The sequence below is a fragment of the Cyprinodon tularosa genome, unplaced genomic scaffold, assembly GCF_016077235.1.
Source record: "Cyprinodon tularosa strain WSP-4 unplaced genomic scaffold, ASM1607723v1 ctg210, whole genome shotgun sequence".
Taxonomy (NCBI): domain Eukaryota; kingdom Metazoa; phylum Chordata; class Actinopteri; order Cyprinodontiformes; family Cyprinodontidae; genus Cyprinodon; species Cyprinodon tularosa.
Window position 1 is genome coordinate 2,439,547 of NW_024038779.1, and position 21,810 is coordinate 2,461,356.

Genomic DNA, 21,810 nt, shown 5'->3' on the forward strand with positions numbered 1-21,810 from the left:
ATGAACTTATCTTGAATGCTTGAGAGCAATCTTTGTCACAGTGGTGGATGTAGAATTGATTTAAAGACTACTTAAAATAATTTCTTCAACAAATTTCATGTTAACTCCAAAATAACAGCAAACAGACAAAACTTCATTCTTTTTTAGCATCTATTGGTTGGATGGATGGATGGATGGATGGATGGATGGATGGATGGATGGATGGATGGATGGATGGATGGATGGATGGATGGATGGATGGGTGGATGGATGGATGGATGGATGGATGGATGGATGGATGGATGGGTGGATGGATGGATGGATGGATGGATGGATGGATGGATGGATGGATGGATGGATGGATGGATGGATGGATGGATGGATGGATGGATGGATGGATGGATGGATAAAAATCTCATTTTATTTCAGTGTTAAATTAAGTAACAGATTATAATTAACAATGTCTCCAGACCTTTACTGGTCAATGATTTTTTTTTTTTTTTATTACCCCTGCTCTAATCCATCATTGTTTACTTGAGTAGAGTTTAAACCAAAGGTGGAGAATGATACCCACACCAGCTCCACCTTCAATTACTTTAAGCATCCTAAATCAGTCACAGACTAGATGTTTGCTTCTGTGTTTTTTTGGGGGTTTTTTTTACCACTCTGATGAAGAAAAAATACCTGACAGCAGAGTTAGCAGAGACAAAAAAAAAAAAAAAAATGGAAAACTTACTGTGAAGAGAACCATACACTGTTTTATGATTTATCATATCTTATAGTATATGTTGTTGGTTTTCAGATTCTTGCCTTGTATTGATTCAGCGACGCACTGTTGTGAGCCTCCTGAGTCAAATTCCAGGACTGTTTTTTTAGTCCTAATCCATTCCTTGATATTATTACTACTGCAAAGCAACATCAGATTATTTTCATCTGTGAACTTATATTCTTTTACATGGCTTTAAAAAGTTAGAGATTCTATGATGTAACAATTGTGCAACAGAAAAACCAAAACGTATAAATATACCAAAACATTCTCAGTAATTCTGTTTGGTGCAGTTTTTGGGACTCTAGACTAATCACACATGCACACATACCTGCAGAATGATTTATTGAACATGAGACGGTTTATGGGAATACAAAGAGCTGTACTTTGGGTATGAAGCAGTAAACATATTAAATAAGCTTCTGGATAAGGTATACATCATACACGGTGAGTGCAGACTACCTCAAGGGACAGGTCAAGGAGGGCAGCATGTATAAATACTGTATGCTCTGATTAAAACCACTTTCCCAGGTACCTCTTCTCCACCTTTGACTCTTCTCTATCAGAAAAACAAAAACTGGGTCGACAAATAGGCAATAGCAGACAAATAACATTTATTTAAATGTTTTCAGGTGTGCATTTATGACTCATTACACCCCTAACATGTTCATTTATGTGGCAGAACAGTATCTGGATTTGAGTATTAGTAACAGGACATTAGCACTGAACTTGTGACTCAGATGTGAAAAGTACTAGGTGTGTGTAGTGAGAGGGAATTACTCACTAAAAAGGTTTTGTTTTTTTTTGTTTTTTTTTGTTAAAAAAAAGGTAATTTTCTGCCCAAACTACAGTCCACAGGTCGATACCTACAATGCATTTGGCTCATAGGTCCAGTCTATGAGTAATGTTCACTCATGTTTCCAACCTCTCCCAGAATAGGTCACTGTGAGCTGAAATAGAAGCGTAAACCATTTGTTCCCATAACTGCAGCTTGACAGCAGCAGCGTTTCCCACTGCACCCGAAGGTCGCCGCAGCCATCGAGGGGCTCTAGTTCAAATGCTACTGGAGAAGTCAGAGTCCATTATTTCTGAGGGGATAAACTTAATATATGTTGCTTCTGCCCTTCCTGCCAGATAGCAATGTATCACACATTGCATCAATATCTAAATATAGGAAAGGCAGACCCGATTTCAGAGTGAATTAAAATTCCTAACAACAAATAATCATTACTCTATGTGCAAGTATCACATAAACCAAACATTGTGAAATGCAGCAACAATTTATTGCACTGTGGTCATACAGCCCCTCATTTGTTCTTTAACTGGAAATTTCCCTGTCAAATCAATAAGATAGGATGATTTTAAATGACCAGATCAGTTACTTTAGATTTGCTATATGTTATTATAATAATTTAGCATTCAATAATATATTAAATAAGAAAATATAATATTTAATAATTTAAAGGGCCTTTAAAAAGTAAATTTGATTGTTTTTATTAGCTTTTAAGTATGTTATTGTGTTATTCTTGATCAAAATCATGCACAAACAGGTAAAAGTTGACGAACCCCCCCCTCCCCTCCCCTCTCTCTCTCATGGGAAAAAAAATAAATAAAAAACAAGTGGCCAAGACAGTTCTACATAGAGCTGACATTACTCCCTCCAGAAAGCACCTACACTGACCGTGCTGCACCTGCACAGAAAATAAATGTCACCTTTCTCTGATCGGTGACTGATGATGTGGGACAGAGCACTGCAGTTGAAGCTTGAAGTTGAGATGAAGTGGCTCTTAGCAGCATCTATTCCTTTTTAGGTAATGTCTAAGTCATTTTTCTAAACTGCAAGAGATTCAAGAATTTGTTCAGTCTTCTCAGAACATTCACTGGAAGGGGTGAGACACGGCAACATCAAGACACTGGCAGCACCCACATAGGAAGAGGCAGCTTCACACTGAAGGCAAATGTCTTCCTTTGGGCTCGGAAGAAAACAACTAATATGTCATAATAAATCAATACTCTGTCATGCCAGAGGCAATATTTCATCATGTTTATGTCTATAACCGACTCTTAAAGGCTTTAAAAAGCACAATCTAAAACCTTTAATGGGCCAGCCTTTTTTTATTTGACATTTGCATTAATTCATTTCATTTTCTATTTTATTATTTTTGCTGCTTTAGGCACGTCGCACACTACAGGGGTCAAATCAAGATCATTCTGAGAAAGATATCCAGACTAGGGTTGCCAGAAATACTTTAAAAGGCAGAGACAGTCCCGTATTTAGTATACAGCTAATTAAATTTCACAGAATCATTCCAGACACAGAAAAAAAAATCTAATGCTGTTAGGGTGGAGGACAACTCAGTGCTAAGAGGTCTCCTTTATCTAGTAGTTGGCAAGAACACGTCAGGAGTGTCACCCTGAAACCCCAGTTTTGGGGATACACACACAGAGGCTTTTGTTGGAAAACATCAGCATTGCTGTCATCAGTGGAGGCTAAAGATGGCTTCACATGTCAACTTGGTAAACATTTTGTTTTTTCTTTAAAAACAGACAGAAAAACTCTTGTTTTCATGAATTTCTTCCTCACAAAGTGTTGTAACACCACCTCTACCCCTACTTCGAATGAAAAATAACAATAAAACATTGTCATATGTAATAACAATTACACACCAACTTAGTGCTATTATTTTGTGGTCCACTAATCACTCATGAATTGTTCAGGTTACAGAAGGGATAAGTCTGAATACTTATTTGGTGTAATGAAGCTAATATGAACTAATGAGCTTTAAAATTAGTTCTCTGATCACACCAAGACAGAAAGTCTTTGTGGAAATGGCAGTTTTTACATGGGGTGTTTAATGTGTTAACACAACAGGGGAATCAGGTAGTCTAACATTTAAAATCTAACACCTGAATCTGTAAGATACCTCACCTTTCTCCCTTCGAGGGTAATGAATAGATATTTCCCCCAAAGGCAAACCTTATGTGCTAATGTATACCTGACAATGTAGAACGCATCATTTTCAACTCCTAACAGTAGAACCAGCTTCACTTCTCTGGAAGGTCGTCATCCTGCATGCCTGGCTCGTTTGTTAAAGCAGCGGGATAGCTAAAGGTTATCAATATCTCTCAAACATCTTCAATCCCACTGCAAATGAGGCAACTATGATAAAAAGTGCTATTTTTTATGACCATCTTTCTCTGCTGTCTATCTTCGTCTTTTATTCCAGCACTATTTATTCTTCCATGGGAGCGGTTGTCTCTAATTTCTCCAGGGACCCACAAGCTGCTGCTATCTCAGCTGTGTTTACTAATCTTCCCTCGACACCAATTTCTCAGCCCCGCAAAGTTAATGCTGGTCCAGTGTAAATAGCCTTATCTCATAAAACCTGTGTTCTTTCCCCGCCCTCTTTTAGCTTGGATGCTTGATGAATAAAGCGTAAGCAGTCTAAACATGAGGGAGGGGGATTAGGTCAAACAAGACGTACAAGAAGGCAAGAAGTTTGTGTTACCCCCCCAACCTGCGGCAGAATTATTTTTTGAGGATAAGCAGGTTTTCCATCCAACCAAATGCGTCTCCCAGTACTTAGAAGTGATCGATGTTGGGATCATTGTCATACACAGATTACAGTACCTACCTTTCCTCCACCTGCGCCAGCCAGCTTCAACGAATGCTCTGGATTGTTGTATATGCCACAGCAGCGAGTTTTAATTAAACCCAAAGGGGAAAGTATTAATTGTCTCATTGCCTACTGTGAGTAGGTTAGCTGCTGCAGGCAGATTCTCACATGAATGCTGATGATGTTGAGGTGAGTGAGGTGTGGCTTTGAATTAAATGCGGGATTTATCGAGCTATCGAGCGATTGTATTGGATAAACACCTGCAGGACCCCCCCCCCTCCCAAAAAAAAGGGACTTTAGAACTGTAAAATGTGGGATTTTCCTCCCTCCAGGATTTTCTTGTCTGTTTTTTAAAAGGCTATTTGAGCTGATGGTTGTGAAAAAGACAGAACGCTCCCTCCGGGGCATCCATTTAACTCTGTTTAGATTGTATCTGTTCCACTCAGCCTATCTATCTTCATATCTGCCATATTAACCGTCTCCTCAGCCATCAAATCATGTCCATCCTCTCCTCAGAGATGGTAACGTTCATACTGAACACAATCGCTCCCCCTCTGCTACACTTGTACAATAAGCACTTCAATGCATGTTTTTGTCATGGGTTTATTGAGTTCTCATTACCATATGATAGACTGATTGATTAGCTACACTAGAGGGATGTCATTTTCCCAAATCATGCTGCATATTTTTCAGTAAAAGGCACTTTAATAGAAAGCCCTGTTGATGTCATTCTTTTTTTTCTTTTTTTTTTTGCTGAGAACCTGAAACAGCAGTCCTCTCTTTGCCAAAACCCTGTAGGTATTTGTTAATGCAGAGATGGAGGAGCGCCTTATAAACTATGCATGTCATATCCCTCTGGCAGTCACCAGTAGAGAAGATGATGACAGGAAAGGGCTGGCTTTCATTAGTCTTGTGAGGCTGCTTAACATAAAATGATCCTTGGGGTCTGCAAAATGCAGACAAAAACAGGGTGAGGGCTTCATTAGGCCTGATGAATTACAGACATCAGACATGAATGTCAGCCGACTTACACAAGTCCAACTTTCCTGACACTTAAAAATGGCCATTTATGCTGCACTAAATCAAACATAATGTTTCTTTGAAGTGAAACTTAATGAAGATCTGTTTTTAACTATCAAAATATTTTTATAAATAATTTTTAAAGGGAATTTTACCTTTAAAAAATATGACAGTATTTGCTGGAAGCCAAATAATGTTTTACAAAAGAAAGTAAAAAAAAAAAATGGTTCATTTAAATGTTTCAGATTGAATATATTTGATTTAAACAAGGTCTTTAAATTAGTTTAATCCAAAATTGCAAACAAATTTCAGATTTAGCTCTGCAGATTAAGTATTACCAACAGTGATATAGAAGTGACAACATTTCCCACTGGATGTTGCATCACTTATTGAGTCTGTTATCCCAAAATGGCCCCATGGGTCACAAGGGGCCTTAAGCCTCAGGAATCTTAAGACCATCACATTTAATTTCTTATAAACATTAAAACAATATATTCCAATAACCTTTTTTAAAAAGATTTTGTTGTGTTATATAATATCCCAGGTGGCTTGATTTTTGTATTTACTGCCTGTAAGTTAAAATGTACATAGTGGTTTGCAATTAAAAATATAAAATCATAAAAATTCAGTTTGGAAATGATAAACAAAAGTGAAGGAGAAATTTGATATGGCAGAAAATATTTAAAGCATAAAGTGATGAATACTCTTATTAGTCTAAAGGTATAAAGGTTTGCTTTGGCAACTATGACTAATATTTTAAGATGTTTTCAAATTTACCAGACAAACTCTAGGTTTTCACCACTGGTTTAAAAAGAAAACAAACTTCCCTTGTTATTTTTAGCAGAAAATTCGTCTAAAATATCCTGCCCAGGAAAGAGGAGTACTCACCCCTCAGGAGGTCGGTACTGGCTGAAGGTGCGCTGTACGTCCTAAACAGCATCCAGTCAAAGTCATCCTCCTCCCCTTGAGTGAAGTCACACAGATTAGGGTCTGAGTCCTCTTCAAACGTGCAGCCAGCAGCTAAATAGACGGGAGGAGATAGAAGAAAAAGACTTAAGGCTAGAATAGGTGCACGACTCCTACAGAATGATGCAAACAAATGAGATGATAAAATACAGCTGCCAGTACAAAAGGGTTTTTTCTCAGATCAGAAAGTGAGCAGTGTGAGCCGTTAACGTGACAACTCTGCAGTGGTTCAGTATCAACACAAGGGAAACGGTAGCTGTGGTGTGACGGCTTAACATTGTGACCCTGAAATATACACCGATTACACATTCTGGAACCGCCAACCTCACTGCCCACACGTACAGCAAATAAAAAGAAATGCTGAGTTTAGAGCAGCAGCCAAGCGCTTAACTTTAAACCTCAGTGGGCATGCAATCTGAAGAAACTAGGGTCTCATATCAATATCAGGCTTTAGATTTAGATGTTTTTATAATACAAGTGACGCTGGATATTCTGAATTTTCTCTGACCACCGGTCAAGTATTTTCTCTAACCGGTCTGGAACTAACTGGTCTTCCAGCCTCTCTCTCTCTCTCTGATGGTATTTGTTGATAAAATTGTGCACTTCCAATAACTGAAATCTAAATAATTAATTATTTCTTAAAATAAGTGTATTTGTTCTTGAATTGAGGAGGCAAGTTTGACACTTTGCCAATGGAACAGGATAATTTACATTTAAAATAAGAAAAAAACAACTGCAATGTCTTATTTCAATTGCATATTATCTAATATTATTTTAACAGTAAAAATACTCATTCCATTAGTACATAATTTTATTTACCTGTTCAGATTAAGTGTAAATACACTTATTTTAATAAATATTTGCTTATTCCTAGATCGTTTTTGCAGTGTGCACAAATTATGCATGCACAGCTAAATGATTTAGCTGGTTTAGCTTAGAGAACAAGGCAACACCTTTAAAGAGAAATAAGAACAGCTGAAACAAAGGGAAAAATTAATAACAAAAAAACGTAAATGTGCTCTAATAATCACGATTTGCTACCTTATCCGATGTCATTAGAGGACGGAAACGAGGTTTCATCTTGATTAAATTAATTTACAACAAAACATATCAATTCTATGTTGTTTTAGAAAAAGAAAACACAGTATCTGATGAGGGTTTCAATTATTTTAGTAAAAATACTAAAAAGGATTTTCTAAGCATTCAATGCTGCAGTGTTTACTTACTGTACCTGTCAGAATTAGAGTACTATAATACAGAATCTCATTTATATCAAATTATCAGCTCAAGTGTTGTGAAAACAACAACATGTTCCAAATATCCCTCAAACATATTAAGCGACATGATTTTATTACTTTAGCCTTGAGGCACTAAAACTAAACATAGCAGAAAGCAATGCCCCAGCATGTGTGGAGATATGCATAGAAAAGTAGATTTTAGAGTGAGCAGGTCCTTTGGGAAAGGCAGTTATTATCATAATAACTTGCAGTCTGCCATCTATTACATCAAAAGGCATCATTTTTCTAAATGATATTAGATAGTGATAACTTTAATGGGTCCTGGGTGCAGAAATGATGGGTTTTGGTTGTTGTTCCCCACATCTGTTGCCATATTTCCCATTTTTCAGTCGGTGTAAGAGTTACAGCGTAGCAGTGGGCAGTTTTTAATGGTTCTGTCATATGACCCCAGAGCCTGTGTCAGTGTTAATTTGAGTGGGACAGCATGAGACGTGACATGCTAATGATAGAAATAATCACTGGCAAGTCCTGAAGGTGACCCCCGTGGTTTACTGCTCTTTTTTTTTTCTTCTAATCTGCCATTAAACAAATGCTTTCAACGTGACAGTGTGCCAAAAAGGAACTAGAACCGGACTCTCTGTTGTGATGATTCATCGCCTGTTTCAATACACGTGTAGTTTTTTAAATGCTGAAAGTCTATTCAGACTGCTGCAGTGGTTCGGGAGCTAAAATAAATCTGCAGCATAAGAAACCAGTTATGTTCATCACTCACTTATTATTTGTTTTAGTGTTACCATGAAGGTGAAACAAAGATAACTTTCCACTGGTGGGAAGAATAAAATAAATATCATTGCTCATCTTAGCTTCTGGATATTTTTAATTCTATGACATTTCAGGAACTAATCCCTAAAATGACTGTGTAAACAGTTTCTAATACATGTTGAACATAATTGAGTTTATTAGTACCTTTCAGAACATTTTAATCATTCACTGTGACATTGATTGTTAATGGCCAATGAACATACTTTGGTTGGTCGGTTTTGTTTCCTTTTTGTTGTATTTCCAGCTTTATCTTTAGTTGCTTTTTTTTGTGTAGTTGTGTTTCCCTCCAATTTTATGCCACACCTGTGTTCGATCCGCTCATTACTCACTGTATGTAAACCCCCAGAGGTTCTCTGACTGTTTCCTGGAAAGCCTTTGTATTCTCTGCATTCAAACTTTCCAGCTGCTTTCTTTTCTCTGTATTCCTTGCTGGCTCCTCTGTGCTTGTTCCCGCACTTTTGTAAGCAACTCATTGTGTGCTTTGGGATTTATTTGGACTTTGCTTGTATGTGTTTTTTTTGCCCTTTACCTGTTCTTCTTCTTGTGTGTGTGTGTGTGTGTGTGTGTGTGTGTGTGTGTGTGTGTGTGTGTGTGTGTGTGTGTGTGTGTGTGTGCGTGCGTGCGTGCGTGCGTGCGTGCGTGTGTGTGTGTGTGTGTGTGTGTGTGTGTGTTAATGCCTTCTCAGCTTGAGAATCAAACTTTGGGTCATAGACATAGACCCCTGTTGCTTTTTTTTCATAAAGTTGTTCGTTTTACATTATCACACCTTAGGTAGTGTCTTAAAGTTCTTGTTATTTAAAAGGAAATGTCTAATAATAACTTAAAAAGGTCACATTTTGATCCGTTGTTTTCCATATCATTTACTACATTATTATGGAACATCTCATTAAAAAAATAAAAATAATTGTCTAAAGTCTTTACAAACTTAAATAAGAGCAGAAATATTGATCTGATTTGTTTCCAATCAATAAACTGACTAAACCTGTTTACAATCAACTAAATTCTATTGTACATTTTACAACTAATGATCCGCCTGTTTCTTGTTGCTTTGTGCTGAAATCAGTGGTTTAGATTAATGTAATTACATTGATGCATAATGGAATATTTAATATAAGTTTACTCTCTTGCTGGAGAGTAAATTTAGAAAAGAATAATCCATCTTTATTCTTTAATGTTAATACTTTGAACAATGCCTAATAAAGACTGCCTGACCAGAACGTGCTGATATTGTCAGCTGTCTTTAAAATCCTTGTAAGTATAAGAAATCTTTAAAAGCCTGAAAGTGAAAAGATTTGTTTTAAAATTCAGTTGGACCTTTATTGACTATTGACATAACACAAAAAAAAAAACATTTTTGGAAGATATTTATTATTAGTAGCAGTAGTTATAGTTGCAGTAATAGTAGTATTTTGAGGAAGAGTTCGTTTGAATAAACAGATAAACGCCAATTAAAAAAAAATGAGCAGAGGCATGTCATTTACTCTTTGCATGGCACTGCTAATATAAGTATTTTTTTGAAAATTTATAGAAACTGAGTTATCTGTTTTTTCAAATGAACTCTTCATATCAATAAATGTAAATTAATGTTAATATTATAAAATTCAAATAATCAAAGTAAATATAGAAGAAATCTTCTTGTTTCCACTGTTTTGACAAAATCCAAGCTATATTAATATATATAGCAATATAATGGTGTTACTATTTTAAGACAAAGCTTTAGGTTAATTAGCTTAAGGAATGTGAGTGAGAGCAAGAATAATTAGATAAAAGGATGGCAAATCACATTAAAGCAAAGTTTTGAGCTTGATGTTTCCACCTCTGTCTGTCATTGAGAACAATACATTTGGAAATCTTATTGTTAATTAGACCTCCACAATTTTGGGTGAAGAGGAACACTGACACTACTTCTATTCAGCAGGAAACCTAAACAACAAAACCATTTTATCTCTGAATAAAAATGATAGTAAAAATCTTGTTTAGTACCGGCTGTTCTATTACTCTTGCAGTCTTCTCCTTATCTAAATAAATAATGTTCAGTCATGACAGGAAGATTAGAAAAAAATGTAGTTTTCATATATGCTTCTAATGTAGTATTTCAAAATAAATTGGAATCAGGTAGTAGCTGTATCAGCGCTGCAAAAGCTAGGGATTAAAAGTCGCCCACAATATTCCGATGGGTGCATCCATTAGGGCACTGACACCAACTGAGGATGTGTTTTATGCCTTTATCAACACACCACGACCATGGACACAGGAAACCCTCATCTCAAGCAAATTTATGAAATTCCAAAGTTCAGTCCAGTAGGTGATAGTAGAAGCCACCCAAAGCTGGAAAGACTCTGCGTTTCTCTTGCTAGGTTTGATTTATTTCCCCATACTGGGCTGTAACTGCACAGATCTGAGGCCGAGGCCAGAGGTTAATTGTCACCACACCGGGGTCTATTTCTAATAGAACAGCCAGAGATATGGGACCTGACACATCCAAATGCTGGCACTACATTATTCCCCGCTGGTTCAGTAAATGAGGCCTGCATACTTGTCTCAGCAAAAGTCACATCATAAAAAGGGAAGAAAGGCGTGATCCAAACTGCCTGGGAATGTCAACTCCTCGGAGCACGTGGTGGGAGATCAAGCTCATCTATCATTGCAAACACCCTCTCCCACGCTGCTCCCTGTGGAGGACCAGGGAGTGTGTGGGGTGTCGGTGGTCATTTTTTAGCTGAATAATTACAGCATCATTTACTGAATGTAGCAGAGCAACAAGGGAAAGTTTTCTAGTTTATGTTAATGTACAGAACTCCACAGGTTTTAAAAAGCGTTCATAAATATCAAACTTTTTCACTTCTTTTTGGGTCACAACCACAAACTTTAAAGTCTTTTTATTTGAAGTTCACATGACAGACCAACATAAAACAGTGTGCTAAAAACATGGCATATTAATATTTTTATAAATGCATTACTGATTACATTTCGGCATAAACCCAACTGTTACGTGAACAACACAGAGGTTTGTTAGACAACATTAAAGAACAAAAGGCATCATGAAGACCAAGGACAACAGGATACAGATGAGGAAATAAAACTGTGCAGAAATTTGAATGTATAACAAAAAAAGACACTATAAAGGTACAGCATTAGATATGCTGTATGCTGTGTTCTCCAAGTCATGGAGGAGAAACAGAAACCATGCGGAAGACTATCAACAACAGTTTTAGTCTATATGGCAGAAAACTAAGGCTGCAAACACTCTAATGTACAGTACCATTTCTAGTTTATACCACAGATGCAACTGTATATACTGGAAAGATGTATGGGTGTGAGGTCATCTAGCAAGCAAATCTGTCAGAGGCTGAAAAGAATGAGATCAGGTGGTTTACCTTCCAGAAGGGGAACAATCATAAGCTTAAACGTAGATCTAAAAGAAATGGAATATTGTTGGAACGTTCCATTCAGTTCACTGCAGACAGAACAAAAAACTTTAATCCTTTATTTCTTACACATTTTTCAGAATTATATTTTAGAGAAAACAAAATAAAAAGTTCAATATTGGAAACTCTTCTTATCTCATAACACCTGCAAAGTTTTCCTGAGGCTCTTAATGTTGTTTAGTCTAGGTAACGGGGATACACAATCATAGAGAACTGACTTGACAGATGTCAAGAAGACTTTCACTGACAGCCCTTAGAAAGAGGATTAACCACAAAAGGTCACTGATAAAGAGGCAGGTTGCTCATAGTGCTGAACCCAGGTGTATAATTAGAAAGCTGTTTAAAAGGAAAATGTATGATAAAAATAGGTTTGATAGCAACCTTTAGAGGGTTGTAAAGCAAAATCTATTCAAGAATTTAGAGGAACTTCCCAAGGGGTGTAATGACGTTGGTGTCAGCTCATCAAGAGTCGCTTTGTACAATTGAATCCTTTGCAAAAGCAACAAGTGGGTTGTGGAGAAAAAAAACTAGGCTGTTGCCTATACCCCTTTCCCACTGGCCAAAATACCTGTTTGAACCCGGCTTTCGGTGGCAGTGGGAATAGGTCATTAAGTCGTTTCGACCCGCGTTAAACATCTCGGCAATCGACACAGGGTAAAATCACCTTCAAACACAGAGGCAACACCAGACCCACGTCACCCCGCTAATTCCCGTTATGCCAAAACAAACTCTGCTTGCATTCAATAAACATGGCACAGCACTGGTAAGAGGGATTCAGATGCACAAAAGAGCCAAACGATAAAGCACGCTTACTAGGCCCTGGATCCCTTCCATGTTTCTCTCTATTGTTTACTTTTCTGATTTCTGTCGCACTGATGACATCATCAACAGGAGCAAGATGGGAAAGGACCCAAATGCAGGTCGTCAGCCGGTCAGTAGTTTAGAAATAAAGCACCTAAAGTCTGATGGAGGAGTGGAGAGGCACAGAATCCATGTTGTTTAAAGTTTGTATGTTTTCACAGTTAGTGTCATTTTTAGCGGCAGGTTATCTTACTGGTGTTGCTCCACAGTGCTCTCTAAAGAATATATTCAACACAACCATCTAGCAGGAAATTTAAAAGTACTCTTTGCTTAGAGTACTTTATGCATCCTTCTAGGGTTGAGCAATTAATGGCATTTGTGATATGAGCACACAAATGCTAACAAGTGTAACAATATCTTGTTTATAGATCATTTTTTCCAGTATGAGTGAATCCTAGCTACTGTCAAGTAAATAATGGGCTAACATTTTAGTCTCTAGATGAGCAAACCTAGCAGAAAATACTCCAACATTCTTGCAGCTTCAACTGTATTTTTCAAAATTCACTTGCTGAAAATGTTGAACAACAATCTTATCTTTTTTGTGTTTCCTGGGACCTAAACAGAAGAAATGCTCACACCATCTAGGAAGCTCTAGCACTGCTGGGGTGATAATTAGTAAACATAATAAACTAGCTCCTACACAACTGCAGAGTGATGAAGAAAACAAAATGATGTGATAATATTGTGATGATGTTAATTTAAAGGCTCAGCTGAGTCAATAACTTTCTCATTTTTTCAACTTTGTTTTACAGTAATCTTAATGCCTACTGTGAATCGACACTCAATCCCTATAAATAACTCAGCACTTTAACACCTCTGACTACTGCCGACCAGAATAACCTTAGATTTACACTGTGGAAGTGATGAGCCGCGCTTCGGTGCAATAACTCGTCTTGCGTTTCGTGAGGACATAAAAGAAGGTGGAAGGCTGTTTACCAGACACTTCAATTTGCCGCTACATTCGTGGTGATACATAAAGAAACGGGTTGCCTGGTTTTATGTGTGTAGTTAATCACGGCTGTGAGGCTCCCTGAGCTCATATCAGTCATCTGTGTCATGTGGCTCTTCATGTTTGGTTTGGTGTCTTAACCCTTTGTCACCTGCATGCCTCAGATTTATTTCATGTCAGCAATACACCATGCATATTGACAGTTGCTGCTTATTGTCTTTCTTTGCATATGTCTCAGACGTAAGGATGCTAGCCTAAGCTTATTTAAGGTGTCACAACTCCAGCTATTCCTCACTTGAATAAATCAATCAACAAACACAGTATCAGCCTACCCTGCACCAAGTACAGCATTCATATTGTGAGTCCACAGCCATTATATTGTAATCCCAAAACACCCAATTTTCCTTTAAAAAATGCTTCAAAGAAAAGAAAATGCCCTTATTTCATGGAAAGCAATCGTAATCCTTTGATCTGAGACATAGCAGTTAATCTTTTCACTGGCTTCTAAAAGATTCAGTACAGTGTGTGAGCTGAATGAGAGCATGGAGTCCACAACAGGGCTGTATTTGTTCAGATTATAGATTAGCAGCACTTGTTTGAGTACCAGACACTCACAGAGGTAGTAAAGAGCGGTATGTGAGATGTAAGTAAATTAGCTAAGGAGAATTCAGAGTGGTCTCGAAGATTTCCTTGCCCTTCACTGCAGCTCATTTTCAGCATAACAGCAAACATCCTCAATCCTTTGACATATTATGTTGCGTTACAAAAGTATTCATTCACTCCATGATATTAGGATGGGATTTTATTAGAAGGAAATCAAAACATAATTCAGAGGAAGGAGGGGGGAAAAAAAGTTTTTTTTTGTTTGTTTGTTTTGGGAAATGGACAGAGTATTTTATAACAGCAAATCTACGAGGGCAAGGCTGTCCACCTAAACTGAATCATCACAAAATACGCCCTATGAAGACTCTGGAGGAGCTGCAGATATTCACAGCTCAGGTGGCTAAATCTGTTTACATCCTGAATGGAAAATAATATTAGATTCTAGAAAAAACTGAAGTCTTGGGTGAAAGTTTACCTTGTTGCATAAATAGGGCAGAGACATAATAAAATGTGTTAATAAGGAGCAGTTGGCACCTGAACCTCAGCAAAATATAGACATTTCTGTTTATACACACTCTCTCTATTTGACTGCGGGGGGTGGGGGGGGGGGGTCCTCTCTATCTGCAAAGCTGATAGAAACATTCTCAAAAAAGACCTTCAGATGTAACAGCACAAAGCTGCTTCTACAGAGTAATAAGTTCAACAGAAAACAAACACGCATTTTTCTGATCTATCAAATAATTTTAAATCATTTGCTTTCACATCAATTAGGCACCTATTTTTTTTAGTGTAGAACATAAAAAAACATAGAACACCTTGAAATGTTTTTCTTCATTTTAGCAGATTGCAGAAAAGACCACTCTGCCAGTTAAGGTTATTTTGGAAATAAAAAGGCTAAATATAAATCTGGATGTTCTAAGCATGATAATGACACACGTTGATTTACAGGATCAGAGTAAATTTTTATATGTTTGCAGTCTATAAAGGATAGAATTATGAAAACAAATTTTTGTTTAAAGCACATGAAACACCAAACAAAGGTGGGTATTTAGGCCTGCATAGGTATTTAGAGACTACACTATGTGCACTTATATGTGGAGTTTGGATGAGACAATAAAGAAATATGAAGTAAACAGACCATATCATGATGTGTGTTTTCCTTTAACTAGGCTACAAATCATTAGGTGAGGGAGCAAAAAGGCAGCTATGAGCAATGGAGCCTTGAAAATAAAACCCACTGTTAGTAAAATGATCATATCTTGGTTCAAATGTACCAGTTAGATGCTGAACCAGTCCCATCCTGCATCTCTCAATATAAACCAAATCAGCTCATGTTCTATCCTCCCCACCATCACCTTGGTTGTCATGACTAAAAACACAGAAGACACTACGGCTGTGTCCGAATGTCCGTATAGTGCCCCATATGGGGGTTAAGGGCTGGTTATAATCCCGAAGCAGTGAGTCACAGGGAGCTTGTCGCGGGTATGATGCAGATATTTTTGATCTATGCCCAATCTTAAAGCGTGGTCGGCGCTATATTATTCCACGGCAAAACACTAGAGGAACAATTACGAACTAGCTGTGGGTCTAGATATGGCCGAGGTGGTGAGGAAGTGGAAAAAACGCAAGGGGCAAGTTTGTGCGACAACGGAGGGACATCAGAAAAAGAGCGGGGATCACGGAAAAAAGGGTCCCAGCGTTCTCGCGCACCTCGCTCTTCCAGCTGGTCCAACTTATCGGCCCTGTTCGAATTCATGGGATGCGCCCTCCTAAGGCTAGATTTGAAGGCCGATTACGTCATAGCGCGGCGCCCAGGTCTGTTCGGATTCCAAGACTCCTCTTTATGCAGCCTTAAAATGCGTCCTTCTTTTTGCCCGATTTGAAGGATGGGTCCGATGTATCCTCGGTATCGTTGGATATCCAAGGATTCATTGCAAGACCAAGCAAGCCGGCTGCTCCGTGATCAGAGGAAAAAGGCACTTGACGCCTCAGTGGTGGAAATTAAAAGTTCGGTTTAATATACCGGTATTACAAGTATGTGAATAATTCCGTCTGAAATTAATGAAAATAGTTTTTTTTAATGGTTATTGAGTCAGATATGTGGCGGTAATGTTTGGTTTATCTAAAGGTTTTTATCTGTTACTGTGTAAATGAGTTTGGCTGTAATTTAAGGACAGATTCTGATATATCTGCAGGGTGGGGACTATAAATCTGATAGGATTTTTTTTTTTATTGCTGTTTTGCACAATATGCTTAGCTAAGTATTTTTTCTTGCTGAATATTAGAGATTTTGCAGATATATTTTTTATACATACATTGTTTACTTATATCTTTCTATCCCTTTTATAGAATAGAATAGAAAATGTCTTTATTTTCCCACAGTGGGCAAATTTACAGCAGCAGAAAGATTATTGAAAATGGTCACACAAATGTGGACCTTAGAGAAATGTCTAAGAATAACATAATAGGGAAGAGTTAAAATATGAACAATAAAATACTGTTAAGTGTTTTAACAATATTAAGCTGGAGAATAAATAACCAATATGCAGCTATGGACATTTTTACAGTAATGGATATTTGAAAATAGCAACAACATCAGAGATGTGCAGAATGACAGCAGCATGTTATTTAACTGACTAAGGTTTCTATCATTACATTTGATTTTATTTGTTCATGCTCCCAGTGGGTATTACCTTTATTTCACTCGTGAGTGTAGTCTTTGTTCACTTTACAATAAAAAATAAATCAATAAACAGTTTTGAAAACTTTGGTATTCATTCTTTTCCTGCTTTGTGTGTCAACTGTCACGGTTGCTAAGCAACATAGCCTTAAGGTGGTAAAACCCACAGAAGGGTAGACCTGTTTGAATTCACAGCCAAAACTCTTACGGTCTCTTTATTTTCACGAACTTCGAAGGATGCAGTCTAGGTAGACCGCGTCCTTAAAGGAAGCAACCCATGAATCGAACAGAGCCATCAAGTTGTTTTCTGCAATGGCAGTCATACATAAAAAACAAGCATGTAAGGTACTAAACAGGAACTACGTATAGTGTAGAGCGGATGTAGATTTAACCAATCTGAGCCCTCCTGTCTGTGGCACTGTGTGCGCTCACCTACAATTTTGGGGAGGTGCAAAAAAACAGGCAGACAACCTGGTTTCTGAGTATAAATCTGCCTTTAGGGAAGCCACAAAATATGACCTAATCCACTGGCTTGTAGATTTCTTATCAAATGCTTTAGATTCCTGTTTTTATCATATTGGATATTAGCAGCAGGAAGAGATGTTAAAAACCTTGGATCTTAGCAACTCAATGAGGAGTTTATCTTCTGATCTTCTGATCCAATTTATCCAGAATATTCATGGAGGAGAAAAGCAATGGGAAGAAACTTTAAACTGGAACCATATAATCAAAACAGAACAACTGGTACTATAGCTTTGTTAAATCATTCTATATTCTCTTTCACTATTCAGACATTAAAAGTGGGAGGTATTTAGAGTTGTAACTAAGGGAAATATTAACCAAGAAAAATAGTAGATGAAGTGCACACAGCTGTGTACTTATGCAGCCCTACAGTCCTCTAGCCCTTCCTGTCAGATGAAAGCTAAAGTGAAAACACTTCATAAGCTGCAGTAACTTTCCTGTTTGTGACAAAAATAGTAAGTGTGTACTCAAAGAAATCACAGCCTTTGATTTTATTTCAGTTTTTAACTTCTGCCCTTGGGAAGTAAGGATAGGTAATTGAACAGCAGAAGTTGTAAGTCATCTGGGTAATGTGATTCGACAGCTGAAAGATGCTTGTTGAATCTGCAGCAACACAGGAGTATCAAACCACGCTGGGAAGCTGAGAGCTCCTCCACTGCACACAGAAACCCTCATCTAAATCCGGTGAGAGTGAGTAAGTGTGCGGCTGCTGGGGGATCCAGGTGGGAATGGGCGGAAGCAGATAGAGTGGTTGATTTGCATTGCAGTGAGTGTGGCCCTATGCATCAGCAGGAGACAGGTATATTTATTCTCTACAGACTCTCCTCCCAAGCACTCCCCCAGCTGCCTCTGAAAGCCATCCATCCCCACACCTGAATACGCAATGAAATCATCCCCCTGCCTCCCCAGGCATTAATAACTCAACTCTGGTGGCTGGATGGGCCCAGTCAGACACAGAGGGGGCGCAGGAAGCCAAGAGAACAAAGAATAGGTTGGTGAGCAGTTCAGCCGAGATGCGTGGCTTCAGGGGAGGACCGCGCAGCGTTGTGCTGCAGGACAGCCTCTGATGAAAGATGAAGGGAAGAACAGACTTTATGAAAATGCCTAAGATGGGCTTTAGTTTGTTTTCATGAGAAATAAAAAACTCCATGAAAACTTTGAAGTTTGGTTAACTATAAATGGAGAAAGTAAAGCACCTGATATTTACCTGATATTTATTTTTTTTTTAAACACATAAAAATACAGATAAACCTTGTTTCTAACTCTATCTTGTTTTACTGTTCAAGAGCTGTAAGAGCTGCCAAAGTGAATTCCATTTGACATAAAAGAATATTGAAAAAAATATATTTTCATAGTATTTATTAGTTTTCTTTTTCACTTCTGTTTTTGTTATTCCTCCACTAACATCTTGAAATAAAATCCAAAGAAAAAGTATAAAAAATAACTGTAATGGTCAGTCCAAAACAGAGAGCCTTTAATGTCCTAGTAACTTATTTTTATTTCTGCCTTCTGTGATCAATCCATATGGTAGAAACCCTTGCGTCCAAGGTTTAACTACTTGGCTGATGTTTTTTCATATACAGCTTGAATGGTTCCTCATAATGTTCTTTCCTCATAGCATCTTTTTTACAAAATGCATGTATCTGTCCATGTAAAATGCCATCTATCCATCAATCATGTTCCGTCATGCTTATCGCTGCCGAGGTCGCAAGGGTTGCTGGTGCCTATCTCCAGCTGTCTATGGGCGAGAGGCTATAGGTACATCATGGACAGGTCACACTCACACCTAAGGAGAATTTAGAGAAGCCAGTTAACCTAACAGTCATGCTTTTGGACTGTGGGAGGAAGCCGGAGTACCTAGAGAGAACCCAATCATCCACAGGGAGAACATGCAAACTCCATGCAGAAAGGCCACGTTGGGGAAGATGTGCCAAATCTGTCATTATGAACAGTAAACCTATTTAACTGCTTGATAAAAAGTAATAGATAATTTAATTAAGCTCAATAATTTACGTTTGCTTGCTTGATTGTTTTCCATGTGTTTTTCTACTAAACAGTCTGGATGACAAAAGGTTTCACCCCACTGCATTGGTCCCCACACCCTTCTCATTTCCTTAGTGTAGCACATAGAACCTTGTGACTGAGGAGTAGCTAGCCAAAGAGCAGATATTATAATGGTTTCAAAACCAAACATAGCCGCTGCAGTGCGGAAGTAGTTTGGATTTTAATTTAAATAACATTTTTTTTATTATTGTAATAATTTGTGAACTAATTCTTCATCCAACAAAATTTGTTACTGTTACAGACCAACACACAGCATGATTCTTACACCCCCATGCGTCACTTCAGGGATGATGTTCCCTGCCAGTGTGTTTGCAAACCATAACGTGGCTTCTTTTACAGTTTTTTAACGGTAGCTGCTTTCTCACTGATGAACTTTCAGCGCATCTCGAACTCAACATTTAGTATTTAATAAAATATGATCTTAGTGAATAAAAACATCTGAATTTAAAGCAACACTACATAGCAGAGTGTCAGATCCATCACTGAATGGTTCATATGACATAGTTCGCTGCTCTACGGCAGTATGAGCTCCCTTAAACACGAGAGCAAGAAAAAGATAGCTAAGGGGGCGAGCATGTAGAACGGCCTTACATATTCATATCACCAGAATGATTAACAGTTATCCTGTCTGTCACTGATGCTTTCAGCCGAGTCCGCCTATTAAGCTTATGGCCACACTTTGCTGATGAAGGTTCTCAGTCATCCAGGTCATAGTCATTCCGTAAAAGTTTAAAAAACAATACACTGGACTTTCACAATCATAGACAGGTTCCAGGCACTACAGGAGACATCCCCCCTTTAACGGCCGACCTTGCACAATCATAGACAGGTTTCAAATATTACAGGCTAACAATGGAACCAAACGACCCGCTCATCAGTTTCAATTTGAATGTTTCCAAGAAATACAAGGCCTTGTATATTTAAAGCCTCAAACTCACTGCGAATCCAGACATTTGAATTGAGAAAGCTTCCTGGAGGGGAAGCGAAGCGTCTTCAAACCTTGGAAACCAAGTCATGTGGATTGTTTTTAAACTTTTACAGAATTATGGCCACACTCTACCCACTTTAATTCTACAGGAAATGTGTGTTTATTAGGAACAATGAGGTTATGTGATTCCAATGACTGTCCTACAGCTGTTTAAAAAAACTGTAGCCATATTTATTTTAGGAAGGAAGGAAGGAAGGAAGGAAGGAAGGAAGGAAGGAAGGAAGGAAGGAAGGAAGGAAGGAAGGAAGGAAGGAAGGAAGGAAGGAAGGAAGGAAGGAAGGAAGGAAGGAAGGAAGGAAGGAAGGAAGGAAGGAAGGAAGGAAGGAAGGAAGGAAGGAAGGAAGGAAGGAAGGAAGGAACACTTATTGAACATACTGACTAAAACGAACATGTTTGATTTACGGTAGATCTCCTTATTGTGAGTCTTAAAAGATCAGGCCTTAAATGTGGCTCTCTGTAAAAAAATCAATAACTCTTTAAAACCATTACCTTTTTAATTGACTAGTTCCCAATGAATACAGACAAAAAGTATAGTTTTGCAATTTTCTGAAGTTTTATATCTAATCGTTTACTGCAGAAGATCAAAGTAGTGGAATCATTTTGATGTAAGAGCTGGATTCACAGCTATCACCCTGTGACTAGTTTAATGAAGCAAAGTTCAAGGTGAGATCAAATCACAGTGTCCTTAACTCCTCCCTCCTCATTTTCGGCTTTTCTGCGATTATTCCTACACTGGGTGCTGCATCAAATGATGTTAAGTCACACAAGGCAAGATCATCTCCATATTTTTCATTTTTCCGATGATGAACAATGACACAAAGGTTTCCTACAGCTGTATTCATGCTTATTTCTAAGATACCAGGCGGCTGCAATTCATCTTAAAATTAATTCTGCCCTCTCTTTTAAGTGCTGGTACAATATTTCATCCCTGATGCTAGGTTGATGATAAAAGTGCCACAGGTGTCAGTGGAAAACAGCTAAAATCATTATTCATTCCATATCAGGTCTCACTGTGCTATTCTGAGGGCAAAAAAAAAAAAACAAGGACACCAAGACCCGGAGCAGCCTGAGCCCATTCCCCACTGTTTCTTTTCACAGAAATACAAGGAAACAGCAATTATTTCACTCTCAAGTTCCTCTGGTTTTTCATGTGAGGCATACAGGAAAATTTAGCTCACACTGAATGAAAGATACTTTAATTATCATGTTTATTTCCAAAAAAGCCTATTATAAATTTATATTTTAATGTTATTAGGACATTAGGACGTTCTACTAATAACTACGTAGCATTCGCCTTGGCTGCAGCT

The 21,810-nt window shown here is 37.9% G+C and overlaps 1 protein-coding gene across 1 annotated transcript in view; it reads right to left on the reverse strand.

Annotated features, from left to right (window-relative positions):
- The window catches only part of ptprub (protein tyrosine phosphatase receptor type Ub), a 270,284-nt gene that overhangs the window by 184,108 nt on the left and 64,366 nt on the right, over positions 1-21,810 (reverse strand). Inside the window, 1 exon segment of the mRNA XM_038285405.1 lies at positions 6,271-6,402. Within this exon segment, the coding sequence (XP_038141333.1) occupies positions 6,271-6,402 (132 nt within the window).